Genomic DNA, 21631 nt, shown 5'->3' with positions numbered 1-21631 from the left:
GTACATTTTAACTGTTATAGACTATGCTTCACGGTATCCTGAAGTTGTAGTGTTGACGAAAATTACTTCAGAGGTGGTTGCTGGTGCATTAGCCAGTATATATAGTAGGGTTGGTGTACCAAAAGAATTTTAACTGAGCTAAAGCAAAGGTTAGATACAAAAACTACTATAATAGGGTGGCCCGGGATAGGAAGTTCCAACCTGGTGACAACGTGTTGGTGTTACTTCCCACAATAAGTTGTTGATGCAATGACCGGGGCCGTATGTCATTTATTCCTTTAAATACATTTCTGCGTGGGCCAACACGATGCCTGCCGCGGGACTACTAAACGTATGTAAAACGCATTCCATGGCTGTATTCGACTACCTGTGATCAAAGGATTTGATTAAATTGTATAAAGATACTTGTATGCACCTAGCATGCACATTTAATATTATATTCCACAACAACTACTTGACATAGTGAACAGTTTTTTATTATATTGTTTGCATGAGCAAACTCGATGCTATACGTAAATGTTTTGATGCGTCTGTAAGCGATTAAATAAGACCCTCTCGATATAATCCCTCCCTCCAAAAATCATTCTCAATCGTAAATAAAGATATTATCCGCACCCCTTACAAGTATGCTTTAGCCAAAAGCCAAAATGTATAGCATTTACTGTTGATTTCCAGCTGACCAGTGTACAGGTTTCAATATCTATTAATAGCTGTTCCAGCTTTAAAATAGAGTGGATGTTCTAATTCCCATATATGCAAATTAATAACTGGTTGAATTAAATATGAGAGATACTGGGAGGACATGACAGTAAAATAGTGTGATGAAATTATTTCGTGGGGTATAATCACCTAGCAGAGTACGTGTAAGTAAGGACAGCGACGTGAGGTATGTAAATATTGTTTTGCCATGGCTGTTTCGAGCATGTACATACGAATTGCCGCAATATCCTTAATATGGTATGACGTATTCGGCCCATTTATTAAATGCTTGTTCTTACGGCTAAAGTAATGTCGGAAAGATACCCTAGATGATATTTAGTTCGATAAAAAGTACGTTACCCGAGAAAATATATCTATATATATGAATATGAATTTATTACAATTCAATACAAATATGTTAACTGATAGGTCACGATAACCATGATAATAATATTATGGAAATGCTCCCGAGTAATATCATACACTAACAACAAACACTACATACATTATATCAAGTATTCGACATATATACATTATTTTGTGACCTAAACAGTATATTCTTCATCAATTCAGGTATTCATGATGGATTTTGTGAATATACCTTCAAATATAGCCTTGGGCACTAAAATAACTGAAACCACGCACGTCATCAGTGCACAGAGTATTAGGGTTTTATTGTAAGCTAATCTGGGCAGAAACAATCGCCCAGTGGCCATTGTAACTTTGTTTTTGACATCCCAAACAAATTAATTTATAAAAATCTACCTATGAAAATTGAATAACCTATTAAACCCCTACGATTTAGCTTGACAGATTTTATCAGTGAAACCTGACAGTTTTGTTTAATTGTATGTGGCCATGGTAAATTGCATAGTATTTTGAATTTGAACCTAAAATATATTCAAAATAATGTGACGATTATCTATTCTCTTGTTTAATATAATTTGTAAATACACCAGATAAATGTCTCTAGTTTTTATTTACAATCCTGTATTCCAGAAATGTGTTCTCTACATTGAACATTTTATTTTATATATTTGTCTGATTCATTGCGTTTTTATATTTAGGATTCATGTCCAGAGATCACTTGAACATATTTTCTCACGTTTGAAAATAAATAATAAAATGACCGAGACGTTAGAAGACGGAGACAATGTAGACACTCAGGTAAAAGTATAGTATGAGTTCTAGACTCAGCATCATAAATAAGTTCATCCATCTGAATAACATGTTATCCAAATCTATGTAATCTCCATAAAATAGTTAATCCCACTCAGCACATTATCAGTTGAACGGCGCCGTCGGTTTGTTGGAAGAAGGCAGGGCCAAGTTTTTTTCGCACATTTGCAAGCAATCATGTGGACTGACTGTCGGAATAATTCCCAAATCTGGACTAACTTGATTATGGAATTTTGCAATACCCTCACTTTATTTATGCTACTTCCAAATGAAACAACTTTATGCTACTTCCAAAGTATGTTTTAATATTTAATATTGGAGACAATTTCTTGGTTGATTATTTTGCTGACCTGTTAGTTTGTAACTTTGACGAAGAGAAAGAGAAAATTAATAATGCTGTCCATAATTCCCCACTGAACACTTGAAAGCAACTGGACTGAAAGTTGATTTTGCCTAGTATATTATATTAAAATATCCAGTGCATAAGTAACGAGGGGACATTGGCGCGCTGCTTTGGGCTACGTCCTCACAACACCCGTTTAACTGGTGGTGCGTTCTACACTTAGTTCATCTCTAGTAATTCCTAATTATATTTAGCCACAAGAAAATGAGGTTTATAAACTCACCCCTAAAGAAGAAGCTGAACAGATTCTGAAGACCATGCAAGGTGACATGACTTATGGCGTCGCAGATTTCCCGCCATGGTATCTATCACTACTTCTTGGTTTACAGGTAAAATGTATAAACTGTATAAGTTTTGATGCCAATGCTGTCACCGAAGCATTACCGCAAAGTGAACTATTCGGTTACTTACTTGTTATACTACAGTCGTATGTCGTACAGTAGTGTTTCGACTCTCTTACAGTGCTCTGAAAACAGCAGTATCTAAGTAAAGCTCAACGAATATTAGACCAAGTGTAATGCCCGTTTGTTTTACAACAACAATTTTAAACACATACAAAACTAGAGCGAATGTTATAGACCGCATCAAGCATATCATGTAAATTTAATACTGTAACACTGTGTCGAGAAATATATCTATGCGCTTCGGTTCTATTTTCAACTCGTTTTACAAACAAAATAAATTAGACACAATATTATCAATTTTGAAGATCTACAAAAATGACTCTCGGGAAAACAATATTTCAGTTATTATTTCTAAGATTTATACGAGACCCGACCGACCAACATTGTTCCGTAAATATGGTCAACAGGGTTGGTTGTATAATATATGGTTAATAATAATGGAGCAGGAATCAATGTGGTTTGACATATGTAAAGGATATAAAAATGTTCACAAAATAATGCTAATATTTAATAAAAGTTGTATTTTTTCGATAAAAATGTAAATTATTCACTTATTGAAAACTTCATTAAATCTCGCAATGTTTTCATGGACAGTGACAGTTTGTCACAACTTAGTATATTAAACAACTAAAACCATGATATATATATTTGCATGGTTAACATTTGGTTGGAGATTTTCTCCTGTTAGTTCGGTCTTGCAATTTACATAAGCTTATATCTTTACAGCATTATTTGACTATGTTCGGATCGACTGTAGCTATATCCCTGCTGTTAGCCGATGCGTTATGTATTACCAAGTCTGATCCCGTACGCAGCGAACTCATAGCTACCATATTCTTTGTATCTGGTCTGGTTACAATACTGCAAGTATTGTTTGGTGTGAGGTAAATATATTATATTTCTTCTATTGTGTTTTACGTGTGTTGAATACGTGTGTTTGTATTTCTTGTATACATACCTGCTAACGCGATTCACTAACAAGCCAGTCTATAGTATTCAAGTAGATTGTACGAGACGTATGCCAAATAATACATAATACCGATGATTTGTCCTATAATATGTTTTATTAAACGATTTTAATGTCGGTTTTGAAAGCGATATATTTTAGAGCCGTCAATGAATGGTTGGCGTTGGTTTCGAGGTGCATTAGTTATAATTCAGAGCAGAAAATGTCACAATACGTTATATAAATACAGGATAAAACTGGTTAAAACAAATGAAAAAATCGGAACACGTTTGAACAAAAGAATCTGATTGACATGCTAGACAAAATGAAAGATTCAGAATTTTATCCTGGACAAAAAACTAGTGAATTTGGGAATCTCGGAAGCCCAGAAGTCGTATGCACATCACTCAACACTGATTCCTCAAGATATGTAAATTATTTCGTTAATTCCCCTGGTTGTTATAAACAAAACGATTTTAGTCCCGATACAAATATGTTTATTCTGTTTTGTATTTCTGGGAATTTAGATAAATTGATTCCGAACTCTGTTCATAATATTGCTATATGTTGGATTGTTTGAGAACGCAACGTGAACTGTGATCCATTGTTGCGTGATTCGGATAATTGTATTGTATGTCTGTTATGAGTTAATTGTAGTATTGCCACATTATGTGGGGTCACAGTGGGCAAACAAATGAGACAGAGAAACGTAAACTTTACTAGAACCGACGACACTAAGTATGTCTGGTGAAACGTAACAGCGTCAAGATACCAGCCATTAGTTATTAGTTGAGCCCCCAAGGTTAAATATGTAAATGGCTTGCTCGTGAACAAAAATATGTGCATGCACGTAAAAAAAAAGGCGGGAAGGAGCCCTGGGAAATTATAATATATAACCAAGATAAATTGCTTACATATATGTATAAGTTTTCTCAACGCTAGAAAATTACGTCTAAAACTCTGCTTCGAATCCCCTATGGTGCCCAAAAAGACGATTGACATTGCAAAACTTAAAAACACCAGAACCGTCGATCAACATGTTTACAGTATACTTTACTTGTACACCAACAGTACGAAATAATAACCCAGATATCTTTGACAAACCTATGTAGTCGCAATTCAATTTGCTACCCATAGGTATTGCTTTACGCAAATGGTAAGAAACGCGTATCGAACTTTTCGGAGGTCGGACGTAATCGTATCAGGGAAATCGACTTTACACTTACCCCACAATCCTTTGCCTCATAGCCGCGATACTGCCTTGTGAGGGCGTCGTTTTATACAAAACTGTCGTTCGTTGCGGTGTCTGCCATTTGTTTATTACTGTACTGTCTGAGTGCATACTTTGAGGTATTCTCGTAATAACCTCATAATAGTGTAAAACAACTTTCAATATGGTCTAGATTTACCTTATCTTTAATGCATAAATATAAAATAACAATATGCTAACTGTGCTTCGTGTTGATTTATTAGCATGGCCAACAAACAATCTGATTAGAATCGTATGTATTATAAAATGTATAATAGAAATAAATAATTTTACATATATTTAAAAATAAATATATAATAAATAATTATACATATTTATAAATCATTGAATATCTGAATTAGTATGGTCAATACTACATGGAATCCTCGGGGGCGGACATCCGGGCATTTTCACCGCCTGGCAACCATCGCGGTGAAAACAAAGGCCAAAAACTCTCAGAAAACGGTACTTTGGGATGGTTGTTGAGACTCCCCTGAACAGTGTAACAAGATTAGTCTCGCATGTATAACATATATAAATTTGGTTGTTCAGGATTACTTCAAAGTTGAGTTTGTGTTGTTTTCTCGAATTTTCACCGGCTCGACCGGCATTCCACAGCAGCGCTCACTGAGCCCATAGAAATACGTGGTAGAGTGGTGCGCGTCTTAGCAACGTAGAACGTCCGTGACGTAGCTCCGCCCCGAGGATAGCACAGCAAGGAATAACGTGACGCTCATTAACGCACCTCCACACAATTGTACAACTTGAAAACGTTTGAATTTATGAACATTCTTTATTACGAAACATCAAAACGAACCATTGCACATTATAACTGTATAACATTTATATTTTCTCTGCGTTTTTGTTATTCTGTGCAGGTCCATATACAAAGTTCTAGTACACTAAACCTGTAATGATTTTAAATATATGTTTTGTATTTCTACAGTTTTAAAGCCCTGGTTCAGTTTTGATAATTTTAACCTACTTTTATATACCGATTTTCTGATAGCAAACTGCACCTCCTGATTGTATTTGATTGTTTTATGACATTTTCATCTGTTGTTAACATAATTTCCAATTATTAAAGCAGATTGATTAAGTTATAAAAATGTTCAGCTTAAAAACCCAAAACAAAAAGAAAAAGAAAAACATCTCCCCGTGCATAACAGACGTGCATTCTGCTCGTTTATATATCTAATCTAATCACAATCACATGTCCAGTATCCATTTTAGACGTTTTATTATTGTATTATTACTTATTACGTCCGCTTATTTTCAACAGATTACCTGTAGTACACGGAGGTTCATTCGCGTTCTTAGTGGCGACACTGGCCTTTCTTGCACTACCCGAGTGGAGTTGTCCGGCCACAGGTACGTACACTATTAGAAATATCGAAAACCAAATAATAAACGTCCTGTTTATACGTACATTCCATTTTTAATGGATAAAATGTGTTGGTTTTCCAGAAACGATCGCCAATATGACGAGTGGTGAACGCAGGGAACTGTGGCAAGTGAGAATGAGAGAAGTACGAATTTCGTTTTTATAAATATTACACAAAGTTTTAAGTGCATTCTGTACAGTGGCGGATCCAGAGGGGGGCAGGGGGCCATGCCCCCAAAACGACCATTCATATCATCTGGATTACGCATAGCTTCTCTGCGATTTACGCTCCGTAAATTTTAAACGAAGCCTGGACATTTTGCTGGATCCGCCCCTGATTCGGTACACTACAATTTACCAAAGAATGTCATGTTCCCATTCAGATACAAGGGTCCATTGCTGTTGCGTCATGTTTTCTAGTGGTTAGTGGCTTTACCGGTATTGTTGGAATTTTATTACGTTTCACCGGTCCTCTTGCTATTGCACCCACCATTTCGCTGGTTGGTCTATCGCTATTCGTAGACGCAGGACATCTCGCGGGATCACATTGGGGAATATCTTTTCTGTAAGTATACATAATGTTTGAAATTGCAGTTTCTGTTCATTATATCCGTATTAAGTTTTGTCCATACACACAATTACCTTGCATTTTATTACGTCACAGTACTATGGTATTGGTTATCTTATTCTCGCAGTATATGAAGAATATATACGTTCCTTGTTGCGTATGGACTAGAAAGGAGGGGTGTCACGTTACAACATATCCACTATTCACACTCTTGCCTGTAAGTTAATTCGGTTTGTGTAGTATGAGAAAAAGCAATAGTTTACATACACGTCACACATAATTACATTTTCACATTGTGAAATTTCACATTTTATTTGGACAGAATTGCCATCCGATTCGTTCCAATTGTTTCCGTTTCGGCCATGCGAGCAGATGCAAGCTACAATGATTAGTTTACTATGCAATACCCAGGATGTTACCAGTGGTTCTCTAGACCTTTGCTCACATCAAAATGCTTTGAAATAGGTGTTATGTTGCAGTTATTAGCCAATTGAAATTGTAAAAATTGAGGTATTACGATTCAGAGTGTGATTCCTGCGTGACGGAGAGAGAATGCAGGGTGAACATTTTTGACAGTTTAGCCTAAAAATAGATGATTCGCATGCAGGTGAAAATCCTGGTTTACTAATCCAAAGTACTGAAATTTCGACTTTCAGTGTGCACACACAACGAGTTTGGAATAGCGCCAGAGTAAACCATTATGTAATTAATATCACATTTGCAAGCTTCAAATGAATTTTAAACGTTGGAATGATCGAACGTCAAACAATTATTGTGCAGAGATATCGACACGGGAACTCAAGGTTACCTAGCGATGAGAGATTTAATTAGTGAAATGTATACGATAGGAAACAAGTGAAACAGCGGGCTAGTGCGTTGTAATTGTGCTACTGACATTGACGGTTATCGTATCATCATCAAACGTTTAATTGTACACCATTTTACCTGTCGCCTGAATTAAACCTTTATGCGATCTCAGATTAGCGACCCCTTTATTTGGAAGTATATATACTTAATTTGCTCATTGTGGCGTTGTTTATTCGGGCGGTGTCGGTATACCACTTTGCCAGTAATATTCGAGAAAACACTAAATTTGTATTCAAAGGAGATTGATATTTTTTAAATTAGATCACAAACGAACATCAACCACACCAATTTGAGTTGATTGCGTAGTGAAATGAAAATAAACAACTTTGCAACTAAACTTGTAGTTGTGCTTCCACCTTGCGTTGCAAGTAACACCCAATGCCGTGACCTGAAGTCGTACCCAATAATATTAATGAATCATCAAAAAAAAAATTAAATGCGAATGTTGCTAATAATCGCATCAGATTGCGTATACGCAGTGACATGTTTAATACATTATTAACATTTTTAGGTTGTCATTGCTATAACGTTTGCATGGTTACTGTGTTACGTCCTAACTGTCGCTGAAGTATTACCAAATAATCCAGAGTCATATGGATACCAGGCACGCACGGATACCAGATTGAACTTACTTTCTGATTCCAAGTGGTTTGACTTTCCATATCCAGGTAAGAACTGCAGATAAAATAAATGATAAAATCAAATCAATGAGGTTTGAAAATACTTTTTACATCACATCTTTTGTAATGCATGTGGTGAAAACTGTATTTAAATATTTGTAATTTCTATTCACTACTGAATAATACTACCAAATTTAATACATAAGAAAAAGACATTTTATTGGAATATTATATAATTTAAAATGTTGATTACTTTATACAAGTAACAAACAAGTAACAACCAAATCAACTGCATCGCGTCACTACACTTTTCAGTCTAATTAATAGTAAATGCGGTCATCTGTAGCATTAATTTGTGGTGCCGCTCAATAATAATACCCTCTAGTTTTACCAAATTTTATTATGTGAAATTGAAAGTTTGGATACTTATGTGGCATACATGACTCTCAAACTGTTATTTCCTGGGTTTGGCGCATCGCCATGCACAGATGAATCAGTTACTCAAAATTATTGTTAATGTCTTTACAAATATATCAGAACAATCAATGATTAAAAAGTTATCATTTTTGGGTCGAAGACGTATATGAACGCAGGCATGTTCTTGTCGGTTAAAGCAATTAGTTATAATGTACGTTTGTTAAAAGTAATCTATTGAATAAACTTGTCTGATAAAGAACTGGATAAAACAATGTAAGTCACAACAAAACACTTTAACTGAATACGCCGAGATTCTGAATATTAATATTTCGCATAAACTATTTAACCATGTTAAATTATGGAAAATAACGGGTCTGGCGTACAGATTCAAATATTGACAAATAATAAATTTGTCGAAATAAAATTTAACATATATTATTTTTAGGTCAATGGGGGTTACCAACTGTCAGCTTGGCTGGTGTGTTTGGAATGTTTGCTGCTGTGCTCGTAGTTATTGTCACATCGGTCGGCGATTACTATGCATCAGCTAGGTTATCTGGAGCGCCCAATCCTCCTATGCATGCCATTAACCGTGGAATCGCTGTTCAAGGTATCGGTTGCATACTGGCAGGTGTTTGGGGAACGGGAAATGGCACGTCAACATATATTGAAAACACAGGAACTATTGCTATAACTAAGGTACAATAAAATAAATAATATTTTTACAAACAAGTATGTATTCCCGCGATGAGTATAGATAATTATATAAGTGGGCTGAACGACGTGATTGCTGTTAATTCAGATTATAACTCGTAGACTATGTGATGTACACCTATCGCCGTTGACGTCTTAAAATTCTTGGACTTGTACATTCACTCTAATTACTGTGAATGAAGATATTGTTTGAAATATAGAAAAAAAAAATAAAAAAAAAAATAAAAAATAAAAATAAAAAAATAAAAAAAAAATAAAAAAAAAAATAAATAAATAAATAAATAAATAAATAAATAAATAAATAAATAAATAAATAAATAAATAAATAAAGTGCTAATCAGTCTGTTTCAAGAAGAGACATATGTCAGAGTCTAGGACAAGTACTAAAGTCCATTCTTGATGAAAACAGTCTCTTAATCATTTTGTAAATATGACCCAAAAATGTTACGTCACAAACGTTAGTTCTTTCCAGTAGTTCCTTTTCAACATAGCATAGCACGCATGAAGCTATCTACTATTTTCTATTTAAAAGACTTGTATGATATACATCAGTTAAACTATATGCCCAGTGGTAATCGCCCACGTTCACCAAGTACTAGTGTTGGCACTACTATTTACACCAATTAAAAAAATTACATGATTCATAAGCCCATGTTTTACTACAGTACCAAATGACTGACACAACTACAATATTTTATTTAGCGGAAGACCAAAATAAAAAGATGTTAACAGACCAAGATAATTATATGATAATAATGTTATAATTTTGTTACCATCAAACTTACAGTTTGTCGTTGATTGGCAAAACACCTCTACTGTGAACAACAATGATAATATTTTTTTATAACTTTACCTTCACATCCCACTGTCAAGTTGATTCAGTTTGCGCTGTAATGTAATTTAATTCAATTTATTTTAATCGATTATTTCATCAATTTCTAATTCAAAATGGCCGCCAATGTGAAGTTTTAAGTTATGGGGTTATCATATGTCATTGTTTCTAGGGAAATTTGGCCATCAACCTTTATTCTGTTTAGCAAATATCATAGTTAAATAAATTACCTATTGTGTTTTCATGTTCAATATTTTCAATAGTTACAAAAATTACGACACCAATTTTGAATAACCTGCTTATCCTAGATTTATGTGTTTATTTCAGGTTGGAAGTCGTATTGTAATAATTGCGGGCGCTGTAATAATGATGCTTTTAGGAATGTTTGGTAAATTTGGGGCGTTTTTTGCAACAATCCCGGATCCCATACTGGGTGGCATGTTCTGCATTGTATTTGGTAGGTGGTATCTACTAACATGTTATCACTAGAATGTAACTTATTTAACTAACAATGAATGTCGGATGATACTTTGCACACAATTGCTTGCTATGTCTCGAATATTCGATACAAAAGCGCAGCTACGACTGTAAGTGTGTCCATCAAACCTAAATCAACCACATGTTTTTATCACTGTTTGTTTTTATTCAAAGGCATTATCACAGCTGTTGGAATTTCCAATCTACAATTCGTTGATTTGAATTCATCGCGGAATTTATTCATCATAGGATTCTCTTTCTTCATGGGTATACTCGTTCCGACTTGGATGAAAAATAACGAGGGAATAATAGACACAGGTATATACCCCCAGAAACAATCTGATTATGACTCACATGTGTTACATACGTATGTACATATTACATATGTATTCACTCTTTACAAAATAACGGACGCCACTTCATGTATACCATGTCTATATATGTCTCAATGATTTGGCTATCTAATGTTTTTACTTGTCAGTTGTCTTGTTCTGCTTTTGTGAATGGATTGTCAGTTATTTGTGAGATTGTATTGTACTAGGTAATTGTTTGTCTATCATTTGTTTTGTTGTCTTGGATTTGTAAATTCTCTTTGACGACTATTAACTTGGGTATGTTGTTAATTGTAGGTTAGTTTCACTTTTACGTTTGTTAATATTTCCGCAATATACCTTATAAATTAAACATTTTCCATTATTGTTAAATAACAAATAAATAACCTAACCAGATATATTGCTAAATACGTCGCAATCTCAAAGAGCTGTGGGGTATAATCTTCAATTTTTGGACATGTTGATTGGACAATGGCTGAACAACAGTATTTTACGTCGATTGTCATGTGATAAATCCATAAATGTAATCATTCATTACATAACTCAATGCTATCTCTTACAATCTGATTTAGGTGTTCGTGAACTCGATCAGATTATAACAGTACTGTTAAGTACTGGTATGTTTATTGGCGGAATGATTGGATTCTTATTCGACAATACTATCCCCGGTAAGTCGAGAGAGGACGCCTTTTATTATGCCTTAGAAACATACGTGGCAAAACTTTGAGAACAGTACTCAGACATTACATGCATATGTGTGTTTTTCGACTCAATCTTATCAGCTTGACAATTTTGTTTTTATATTTTTTGTAATATTACCAATTAGTCACATTATTCAATACCCGTTAATACTGGCTTATGCACATTATACAAATTGTGACTACCATACGTCCCTTCTTTACTTGCTCTCCAGGCACCGAAGCCGAGCGTGGCATTATAGAGTGGAGGAAGCTATATGTTGAGACAGATGGTGAAAATGAGGAAAGGGTTCAAGCCGTCAAAGAAGAAGTCCTGAAAAGTTATGAGTTCCCCTTTGGAAATAATTGGATTCACAAATGGGCACACATAACGAAATACATGCCAGTATGTCCCACGTTTATTGGTATGAAGTGCAAGTGTAATTGCAATAAGTGTAAACGTGAACACGACAGTGAAGACGAAGAGGTAGCACCAATGTTGGTAGAGCAAACAGAATAAAGTTAAAAAACATAGCTGTCTCCCAAATAATGTCTACATCTGCATACATAGGTAGATAAATTGATAATATCGAGTTTGTTTAACATTGTTCTTCTGGTTATTAATCATAGGGTGTGTCTTGATATTTTCTTTTAATGTATCGGGTCATCTAATATGTTAAGTATTGGATTCAATATTAAAACGGGTTTATTTATTTTTTTCAAAAAACAGAAATCACAATTTATAGATTAGCATTGCCAAATGTAGCAACATTATTTTTTCACTTCATATACTCATATGTCTAGATAGCATGTTTGTATCTGATCATTAATACAAAGTAGTGTATTACATGAATAACTTCTTTATTTGAATAACCTGCGCAATAACGAATGTCAGCATAATTGGCATGAGTCGTTACATAATTCAAAGATAATAACAAAGAATTTTCAATCAGACAAAATGACTATGCTAGTACGTAATCGCCTGTAAAACCTAAAAAATATCGTTTTATGCATTTGATTTCGTAAAAAAGTTGCTTGTATACTTAAATTAATGGACAGTGATATAGGAAATAAGCTTCCACTAATACATTCTACTATGGTATCCATGTCTTGTATATTCAAGAGATCTAATGTTCATATAAAATAATACAATGTATACAAATACACAAGAATTTATCTGTAGTAGGTTAACTAAGTATTTTGGGTATTCACATATTTCAAATAAACACATAATATCTGTGTCTATGTACTTCAGTTCAGTCATATACTTATTTATAATAATTACAATCTTGCAAACAATTAGAAAAAAGTTGCATGTGTAGCAACTATAAGAAGACACAGCCTTGTTGATTACACACAGACAAATACAGATAAGTTAATTGATGATGTAAAATATATAGACCCAAGTACTTGAAAAATGAACTGATATCGCTGTGATAAGAACCAACCGGGCTGATTCTTTATGGCAAGACGCAGTGTACGCTGTTTACACGACTCCATTATTCATAATTTCACAAATCATATTTTCTCAGGTCTTTCAGCGCGTTAAGTTACCAGCCAGTGTATCAGGATTGCGTTTTGTTTTTTGACAGCATGTTGTCAGTATTATGTTAATAACTAGTACTAGTTATTAACTAGTAAATACACTATGTCACAGCCTGTGAACTGAATGACTAAAGCGAGTGAGTTCAGAAAAGCGAGTGTTTAGTACAATCCCGACAATTATATAGAATGAAACTACGTTCATTGTGTGTTCCTATGGCCACCTTGTAATGTGAAAACGTGTTATTATCGTCGGACGATCTTTTTAATCGCCGAACAGATACAACTATAACATCATGGTTAATTAAGGTTTAAGAATTCTTCACAGTGCGGAATACGCAAATCTACTTTTAGTATGTTTAGTTGTTGATCTATTAATGAAGTGATTGTTATTGTTAATCTTTTCATTATTTGCATAGCTACCTGATGTTCTGTTTTGTTTATATCATTGAATTCACACTTCTTTATGGGTTCTTGCAAGTAAAACGTCTTCCACGAATGTGCAGCTACTCCAGTAGTTCTCACTAGATAAGAAGACAAGCTTGCACTCAACAACCCACGTGCCCCTGTAAAATGGAATCCATTATTGAGGCCCTTCTACCAAAGTATTGATAGTCCTAACAAGGTATCTAAATTTAAATAATATAAATGATTCGTTTCTAATGGTGATATTTGAATTATCTAGATCAAGCTTATTCTCATTTATACTACTCATCACCACACGCACAATTGTTCCAAGTGATCATTTATTATTGTACCACTATTGTTTATATGCAAATTAGTAAACCTGCACGGTTACAGCAATATATTTAGTGATACACTTAATTAACATATGAATACACAGTGAGGTTAAATCATTTTATTATCCATGTGATTTGTCGGGATCGATCGATGACTATATGCTACCCAAAACATTCTAGTCAACAGACACATTGAAAATAGAAAAAACATCTTGTATAGTGTTTTTGTCCTGAACCCGACTGCTGCACGCAGCGCTGCAGTGCTCGAGTACGTATATTCAAATCACCACACAAATCTGACTAAGACTAGTAAACTTCCAAATTTGAGACGACAAAACAATTATTAACTGTAAGCTTAGGGTAGTTTAAATTTTTGTCTCTTTTGATGCGACAATTATACTCTGTTATATCATTGTTCTTTCACTACTAGAATGGGGCAATAGTACAATAGTACAAGACAATAGTACTGGAAATGAAATACACATAGACCAAAATATCGGGTTAAAGCTCCAGGCTTTAATACCTCTCAAAATAATCACAAGAAATAAAGCACAGAAAAATACAATAGGGGATTGTCTAGGGAAGTGTGCATTGGTGATAACTTACATTTCCAGGATGTAGAAATGGAAGACAGTCAATAGCTCCCGCAGCACGAAAAAATACAATCTTGCTCGCAGAGGAACGCCGTTATTCTGGAGGGCACCACTGAAAGCAGGAGATCGTACAGGAGTTTATACAAGTCTCACAGAATGATGGTTGAAGCCTGTATCAATTGTCTCACAATATCGAAGCAGCTACAAGTCTCACAGAATAATGGTTGAAGCCTGTATCACTTATCTCACAATATCATACAGTAGAAATGATGGTCCCCAACTGTCCTCGGTCTGTCAAATTTATATGTATAAATGGCCCAGATTCGGGGACACCACCTGTGTTTTCACATGAGCCAATCAGAATGTGATCTTGCTACCCACCTGGTAGATTACAATTGTCCTTCCAAAGTTGTAAACACCCTTTGTTATGTAAATCACAAGCACACCTTGCAGATTCCAACTGTCCTTCCAGAGTTGAAAACAAGTATGACCTGTCAATCACCTTTATAACAGTTATCACACGGCAATGCACACCGTTTCTTCCCATGATTCCATGCACACTTCTATTTGCAGAGTTTAGGGTAATATGACAAAAACATAGAATAAAGGATGCTGACAATCACGGACACAAATCCCTCATTGGTGTGTAATACTAATATGACTCAAATCGGAATCGTAAACGAATATGATGGAATTTATTCACGCCCACATTCGGGTGTACGAGAAGCAATAATCATCGTAAAATATAACAACTATAATTAATAATGAATGTAACATTCTGAAATAAAATAAAAATAAATATATCACTATAAAAATTGCTTAAAATTCACCCGTGAAAAATACAATATCAGTTTGTTGAAACGATCAGTGTGAAGCACAGAAAACAAGAGTCAAATAATAGTTTCCCGATTCAGTGAGGCCTAGGGGTAATGTACAAGCGGTAATTGTTCATACGCATTAAAATTACACGAATATTTAAATTAATCTGCATAAGATACTGATTTAGCACACTCAGTCGATGCTTGAAGAAAAGATTGTTGGTATATTATGAATAATAACCACATAAAGAAATGTACATTCACAGAACGTTAATAAAATTTCATCTGAAATCCACAGCGAGCTAGTTTGTAGTTTGTTCAATTACATATTATGAATACTTCTATGATAATTAAAAAAAAAAAACTTTCGTATTTACACTCATTATTTATCACTGAAATACAGCATACTCACATTGACACCAATAAGCAAAAATCGTTATGATTGGATGAAAAGTTACAATTGTTAGAAAATACAAACACACATCATAAAGTAATGTACATGTACAGAAATTAGTATACGGATCAGCAAATGCAATAGTATAATTCATTCCCGTGTGTGTTTAGTAGATGATGGAACATTGATAAGTTGATCACCATCAGCAGCGGCTCCTGGTTCGAACCCATCTTTTCCATTCAGCCAGTATGTATGGAAACGACCTTTGCCCTAGAAAAGAGCCAGAATGTATTATTATTGATATTGACTCATTAATATGCACAATATTTATCAATGATTACAATAGACATGTCATTTGTCGGTAACGAATATAATGTATGCTTGGTGATTTTGATAGCAACACGCGTCGTTCCCAGTACTTAGTAGCCGGAAAGTATCACTTGACAGGTACAGGTAGTAGGTAACGCGTTTTAGAAGACATTATGACAGGCAAACATACAAAAAATGCAGTACATAGTCAATAAATCAGTGTTTTACGTAATCGACACACACACGTGAAGCAAACTTTCAAATTAGATTAAATGGAAATGTACCTGTAATTCAATTTCTCCTCTGTCTGTCATATAAAACCCCCCAAGCTCTTTTAATAAGTCGTGGGAAGTATTACTTATATGAATGCGATCAGCTAAAAAATAAGAAACATACATAAGCTAAATGTTACCACAGTTGTAAAAACGTCTATTCATTGTTGACAATAAAACTCGATTCTATTTCTCTACTCTTACATATATAATTGAACAAATTAAATTTATTTGTAAACAAAAATTAAAGTAATAAAATTCTGATCTTACCTTGGCCTTCGCTCTCTAGGCGCTCGGCGATGTTTACCGTATCACCAAATAGACAATAACGAGGCATCTTTGTGCCAACAACACCGGCAACAACCGCACCTATAATCAATATACAAGTAAGGCAGAATGTGTTAAGATGAACACAATAATGTCATTATTGCGGAAATTACGTGAATTTTCATACCCACTGATGTTTGCAAGAATCAAACCGTAATTGAAAGCACATTTACGATCATCTAAACATGAAACACAGAATTCGCAATTACCCTTCAGCACAGTAAGCATACACACTCCCCGTTAGGCTATAATTAAAGCACTTTCCCCAAACGGCAGCATGAACTAGCGCGTAGTGTATGCGTACTTTCAGTGACTAGATGGACGGAGACGTGTACATATGCGAAACGTATAAACATGAGTTTAGAAGCAATCTACGATGTCATTGAGTGACTTCGTTCTTGCCTAAAGCAATGAGAATGGAAATGCATTAAAGATAAACTGTTTAAAAGTGGTCTCATTATACAGGATTTTCACACCACTAGATCTTGTAAAATAGTTGTTTGGTATTATAGATATACAGTGTTTGATAGAGTAGATAATGTAATTTTTTCAGGCTGCATGTTGTTAGTTAGTTTTACCAAAATGAATATATTTACAATTAGCAAAACTATCTGTAAAAATACATATATAAAGCATTTATAATACTTTAAATTTACAATAAATTTAAATCGTAAATAGAAATGTTAATACCTGTATGTAGCATTGGTGATACACATACCTGTATGCATGCCAATACGTATATGTAAAACGGTATCGGGTAAATGAGAGATTTCAAGTTTTGAGATATTGTATCTCAAATCTAATGCCAACATAGCAATTTCATCCACGTGGCGCATGCCATTCTTACGTGGAACACCTGTAATGGAAATTGATACATATGTAGAGCTTACGAGTGTGCTGTTGAAGAAAGTAATTGTTAAGTAAATGTAATTGAATAGAATGGTAGAATGGACTGACTGGGCATGTATTGTATTGTTAATAACAGAAATATAACGAACATATTAAACATGAAACAAGCGAGAGTCAAACTCATGACATGGCAAATGTATCCACTACTGTTAGCAGACGAATTGCTCCTTATGGACACCTAATAATGGCTTCTATGCTAGCCAATGTTCTGGCCAAGGATTCAATAAGTGAGACAATAGCTACCCTACCTGATACAACCATGTACGCATCACCGATGGTCTCCACTTTATACACATCATATTGATCAATTCGATGATCAAACAATGAGTAGAGTGAATTCAACATTCTGACAACTTGTAAGGGGGAACTAAGAGAACAAATACTGGTGAAGCCTACGATATCGGAGAAGAACACAGTTGCTATGTCGAAGGACTCCGCTGTGACTTTCTCGTTCTTTTTCAGCTGGTTGGCAACTGCCTTAGGAAGCAAGCGGTAGAGCAGAGACACTGCTCTTCGACGTTCACGTTGAAGATTTTTGTTTTGTCCAATCAGAGTTGATGCAAATACCTGCATATGGGATGTAAGTCGCATTACCAGAAACACTATTATAGGACTGACAAACAAAATCATTACTAGTACAAAGGCCACCAGAGCCGCATTCCGTAAATCACTGATTACAGCATTTTCAAGCGATTGGAGTATATCTGCAGCTAGTTTATCTTGTATAACTAACAGTATCTCCATATAATTTGTCATATTGTTATACCAGTAATTGGCGTTTTCCCAAGAAGGCTCAAGTTCTATATTCTGACGTACGATGTTCTTCATATTGGCGATTGAGACAATCACATCTCCAGATAACTCATCCATCAGTTCATCATGCATAGTTTTAATCTGAGGTGCATATTGCCAAGATGCTTCGAAATTACCCTGAGCCCTGAATGCTCTCTCGAGATATTCAATGAAGTGAGTATACTCCGTGAATCTCCCTTGCGAATAATAAACAGAACCAAGTGTACGCTCAACTCCAGCATCTTCTTTGCTAACCACAAGTAGTTGGTAGCCTACTAAAATTGTCCACGTTCTATCGGAACCTTTAAACTTGCCGAGTGTCTCGTATAACCATTCAATGAAAAAACGTATAGCGGTGGAATAAAATTCAATTTCGTCAAAAAGTGTAGCATCTGATATATAAAGATCACGTCGATGGGTGTCAAGAAACTTCTGATAATCTCCCTTGGTTTCTAGCTCTTTTAGAATGTTAGAAGCTTTTACTGGCCAGCTGTTCATTTTGCGCAGTGTTCTGTCCGTCTCCGGGTATGTGTCTGTAAGGATCTGACGTGTCGTTGGGTTAATACTGCTGAGATACAGTGTCGTCATGTCACGCTCATTCTGTAAGGTATGTAGGAAGTTGCCGAGTTCTCTACCAAATGCAATGGCTTTTCGAATTTCCAATGATTCCGTATTAGCATCCAAAACTATCTTCAAATTATTTGACGCCACAGCTATCAACGTTATAACAGGAATCATCACTAACATCATCATTTTTGCTAATTGCCATCGTTGGCCTGATTTTTTCATAGGATTACATGCACCTTTTCTTCCTGTCCACTTGAAGATTCTTTGTGTAGAAGCTGAGGATTCACTTCCTGTTACCATGCTTATAATTGAATTGTCGTCATTAAGGCTGAACATTGTTTCTAAATTTGCTTCATCAGAGGAATGTGTGTGTTCTACCTCCATCTTGACTATATGTACGCTGACCTCGGTGTAAGTCGTTGAATATGATTTCTTAATGAATATGATGATTTAATGATTTCAAATCAAATACCTGAGTAAAGATGAATTATATTCATTATATTGACCAGTTTATAAAAAAATATCAACGCACATATACTACTAGCTAATGAGATATCAGAGGTTAGGATGATAAACGTGTGTTGCCCCCCCTTCTGATAAAGAATGAGCAATATAAGGACATGTACCGAATGTTATAAATAAGACCTCGAAAATAGGTCTTTAGGCCCTCTATAATTGAGATTCGTTTCTGTTTAGTTTTTGACGCAGAGAACGTTATTACGCAAAATCAAGGCCATGTATTCAAATGAAGAGTGTTGATAACCGTTCAAATAGTTCTAAGACTTGTTTTTAAAAGCCATGGCCACTTACTGTGTGGCTCACACTTTTTGTCCGGGCAGTCACTATGTGGTTTTGGATACTGCTCTGTGCCATTGTGTGCAAAGAATTGTGGTTTAATTGTTCTGGGTTTGAATATGTGAATGGGTTTCTGATATCTGTTTATTGCTGTATGGTCAAAATGGTTCCACGTCGTGCCTGACAAAAAATGCAGAATAATAACAAGGATTGCGTTAAGAGCTGTTATATAAATTGTTATTGTTAAACTTCTGGTATATTAAATAATATTTGCATTTTAGGCATCTTTGTCTGTTTGTTATATATATAGTGCAACGAGAAGCCACTGTCACACTGACCGAGGGTTGATTAGTGTGATCTGGATTTCTCACTCAATGGAGAGATTAAGGTTTCGAAATCCCATATATACAATTCGCTGCTAAAAGCTAAAAGTAACACAGTGATGGTCGAGTATTCAAGAGATCGCGAAGCATTCTGGTTCATTTGCATTCCGATGAACCGATGTTATATATGGGATCAAATATGTATATTGATGTACACTTCGCAAATGTTAAAATTACCAGTGTAATCGATAATGTAATACAACATATATTGTGATAATGTATATATAATTTAAACCTTCGACAGTTATATTTTTTTGATTGTTTTTGCTGACTTAGCATTGGCGAGTTCAGCGTGTATTCGTACATATATAAATGTCTAAAGCATGACGCGGTACATAAAGAACCATCAAGGATTTATAAGATAAATATATGCGACCGATCTTAATGTAGAATCATAGGTGATGTAGATCTCATGATCTCATGAGTTCCACGTGCGTGTTTGTCAATCGCATGTATTTTAATCAATGCCATCACAGAACACAGCGGACGGGGTCGATTGCATAAAAAAAGCCAACGTAATTATCACCGTATACAAAAAAAGCAAAATGTAGACAATATTTGTTTTAACCTAACCTGAACAGTAATCAAATTAATAACACAGTTCTTGTGGCAATTAGTTTTTTGGAAATGCATGTTTGTATCGAATTTCGCATATCACATCACTTGCTTACCCCTCATCATTTGACAAGATCACCACTATGCATTGTGATCAAGTTCATTGCGACCGCCTTGAGACAATTTGATGATATCGGATTGGGTTGTTGGACTCATGTTGGACTTTATTACACGCACCCCTTGTTTTAACGCACATATTATCATATCAATACAATTTGTTTAACATTATTAAATATACGACAATGACATATGACTTTGTAATACACTTGTTGGGCTCATTTCATGTGACATTCCTCTGACAAAACACTGCAAGGAATGTTATTCAAAACAACAAAAAAGCTTTCATTTAATTAAACTTAATTAAAACGCAATTCTACGTTGCATTGCATTGTAATTGAGTTTAATTAAACTCCAATTAAAACGCAACCCTATATAGGAACGCGTTTTAATCGAGTTCATATCACAACTATATTAAAAGTTAATTCAACTATATTAAAAGTTAATCCAATGTGTGGCGTCACAACGATAGTAAAACACAGTGTGTGCATGTGTGTATGTGTGTGGTATAATCGCCTAGCAATGTCGCCTGAAAAAACCTAACTGTAACCGCCATTGTCGCTGAGCTGATCGTTGCGTTGTCTTATTAATTGCCTTGTATAAACAATAATTCAGCTTGTTTATAATATCGGGTGATATATTACATTATCAACTGGCACGTCCCCATCAACACATATATTTTCCAGGTCACATTCATTAAATGACATATCGCTCAAAAACAAACAAACCCACCTGAAATTATCTGCATAT

At 34.9% G+C, this 21631-nt stretch overlaps 2 protein-coding genes across 2 annotated transcripts; one reads left to right on the top strand and one right to left on the bottom strand.

Annotated features, from left to right (window-relative positions):
- The first annotated feature begins 775 nt into the window (after positions 1-775).
- LOC100373882 (solute carrier family 23 member 1-like) lies at positions 776-13017 on the top strand. The gene is made up of 14 exons (XM_078013044.2): positions 776-886; positions 1767-1866; positions 2476-2610; positions 3412-3569; positions 6163-6251; positions 6348-6409; positions 6648-6829; positions 6929-7049; positions 8211-8367; positions 9182-9435; positions 10610-10739; positions 10934-11077; positions 11664-11759; positions 12005-13017. The coding sequence occupies exons 2-14, from the start codon at positions 1825-1827 to the stop codon at positions 12286-12288; spliced, it is 1854 nt and encodes a 617-aa protein (XP_077869170.2). The 5' UTR covers positions 776-886; positions 1767-1824; the 3' UTR covers positions 12289-13017.
- A 2296-nt stretch (positions 13018-15313) lies between these two features.
- Positions 15314-19415, bottom strand: LOC100371788 (uncharacterized). The gene is made up of 5 exons (XM_085501856.1): positions 17921-19415; positions 17482-17619; positions 16707-16805; positions 16449-16540; positions 15314-16125 (listed from the first exon to the last, which is right to left on the bottom strand). The coding sequence occupies exons 1-5, from the start codon at positions 19413-19415 to the stop codon at positions 16006-16008; spliced, it is 1944 nt and encodes a 647-aa protein (XP_085357982.1). The 3' UTR covers positions 15314-16005.
- Positions 19416-21631: the final 2216 nt, after the last annotated feature.

Source organism: Saccoglossus kowalevskii, chromosome 7 (assembly GCF_978046115.1).
Source record: "Saccoglossus kowalevskii chromosome 7, keSacKowa6.1, whole genome shotgun sequence".
NCBI classification, from domain to species: Eukaryota; Metazoa; Hemichordata; class Enteropneusta; family Harrimaniidae; genus Saccoglossus; species Saccoglossus kowalevskii.
This window is presented reverse-complemented; position numbering and strand designations above follow the sequence as displayed.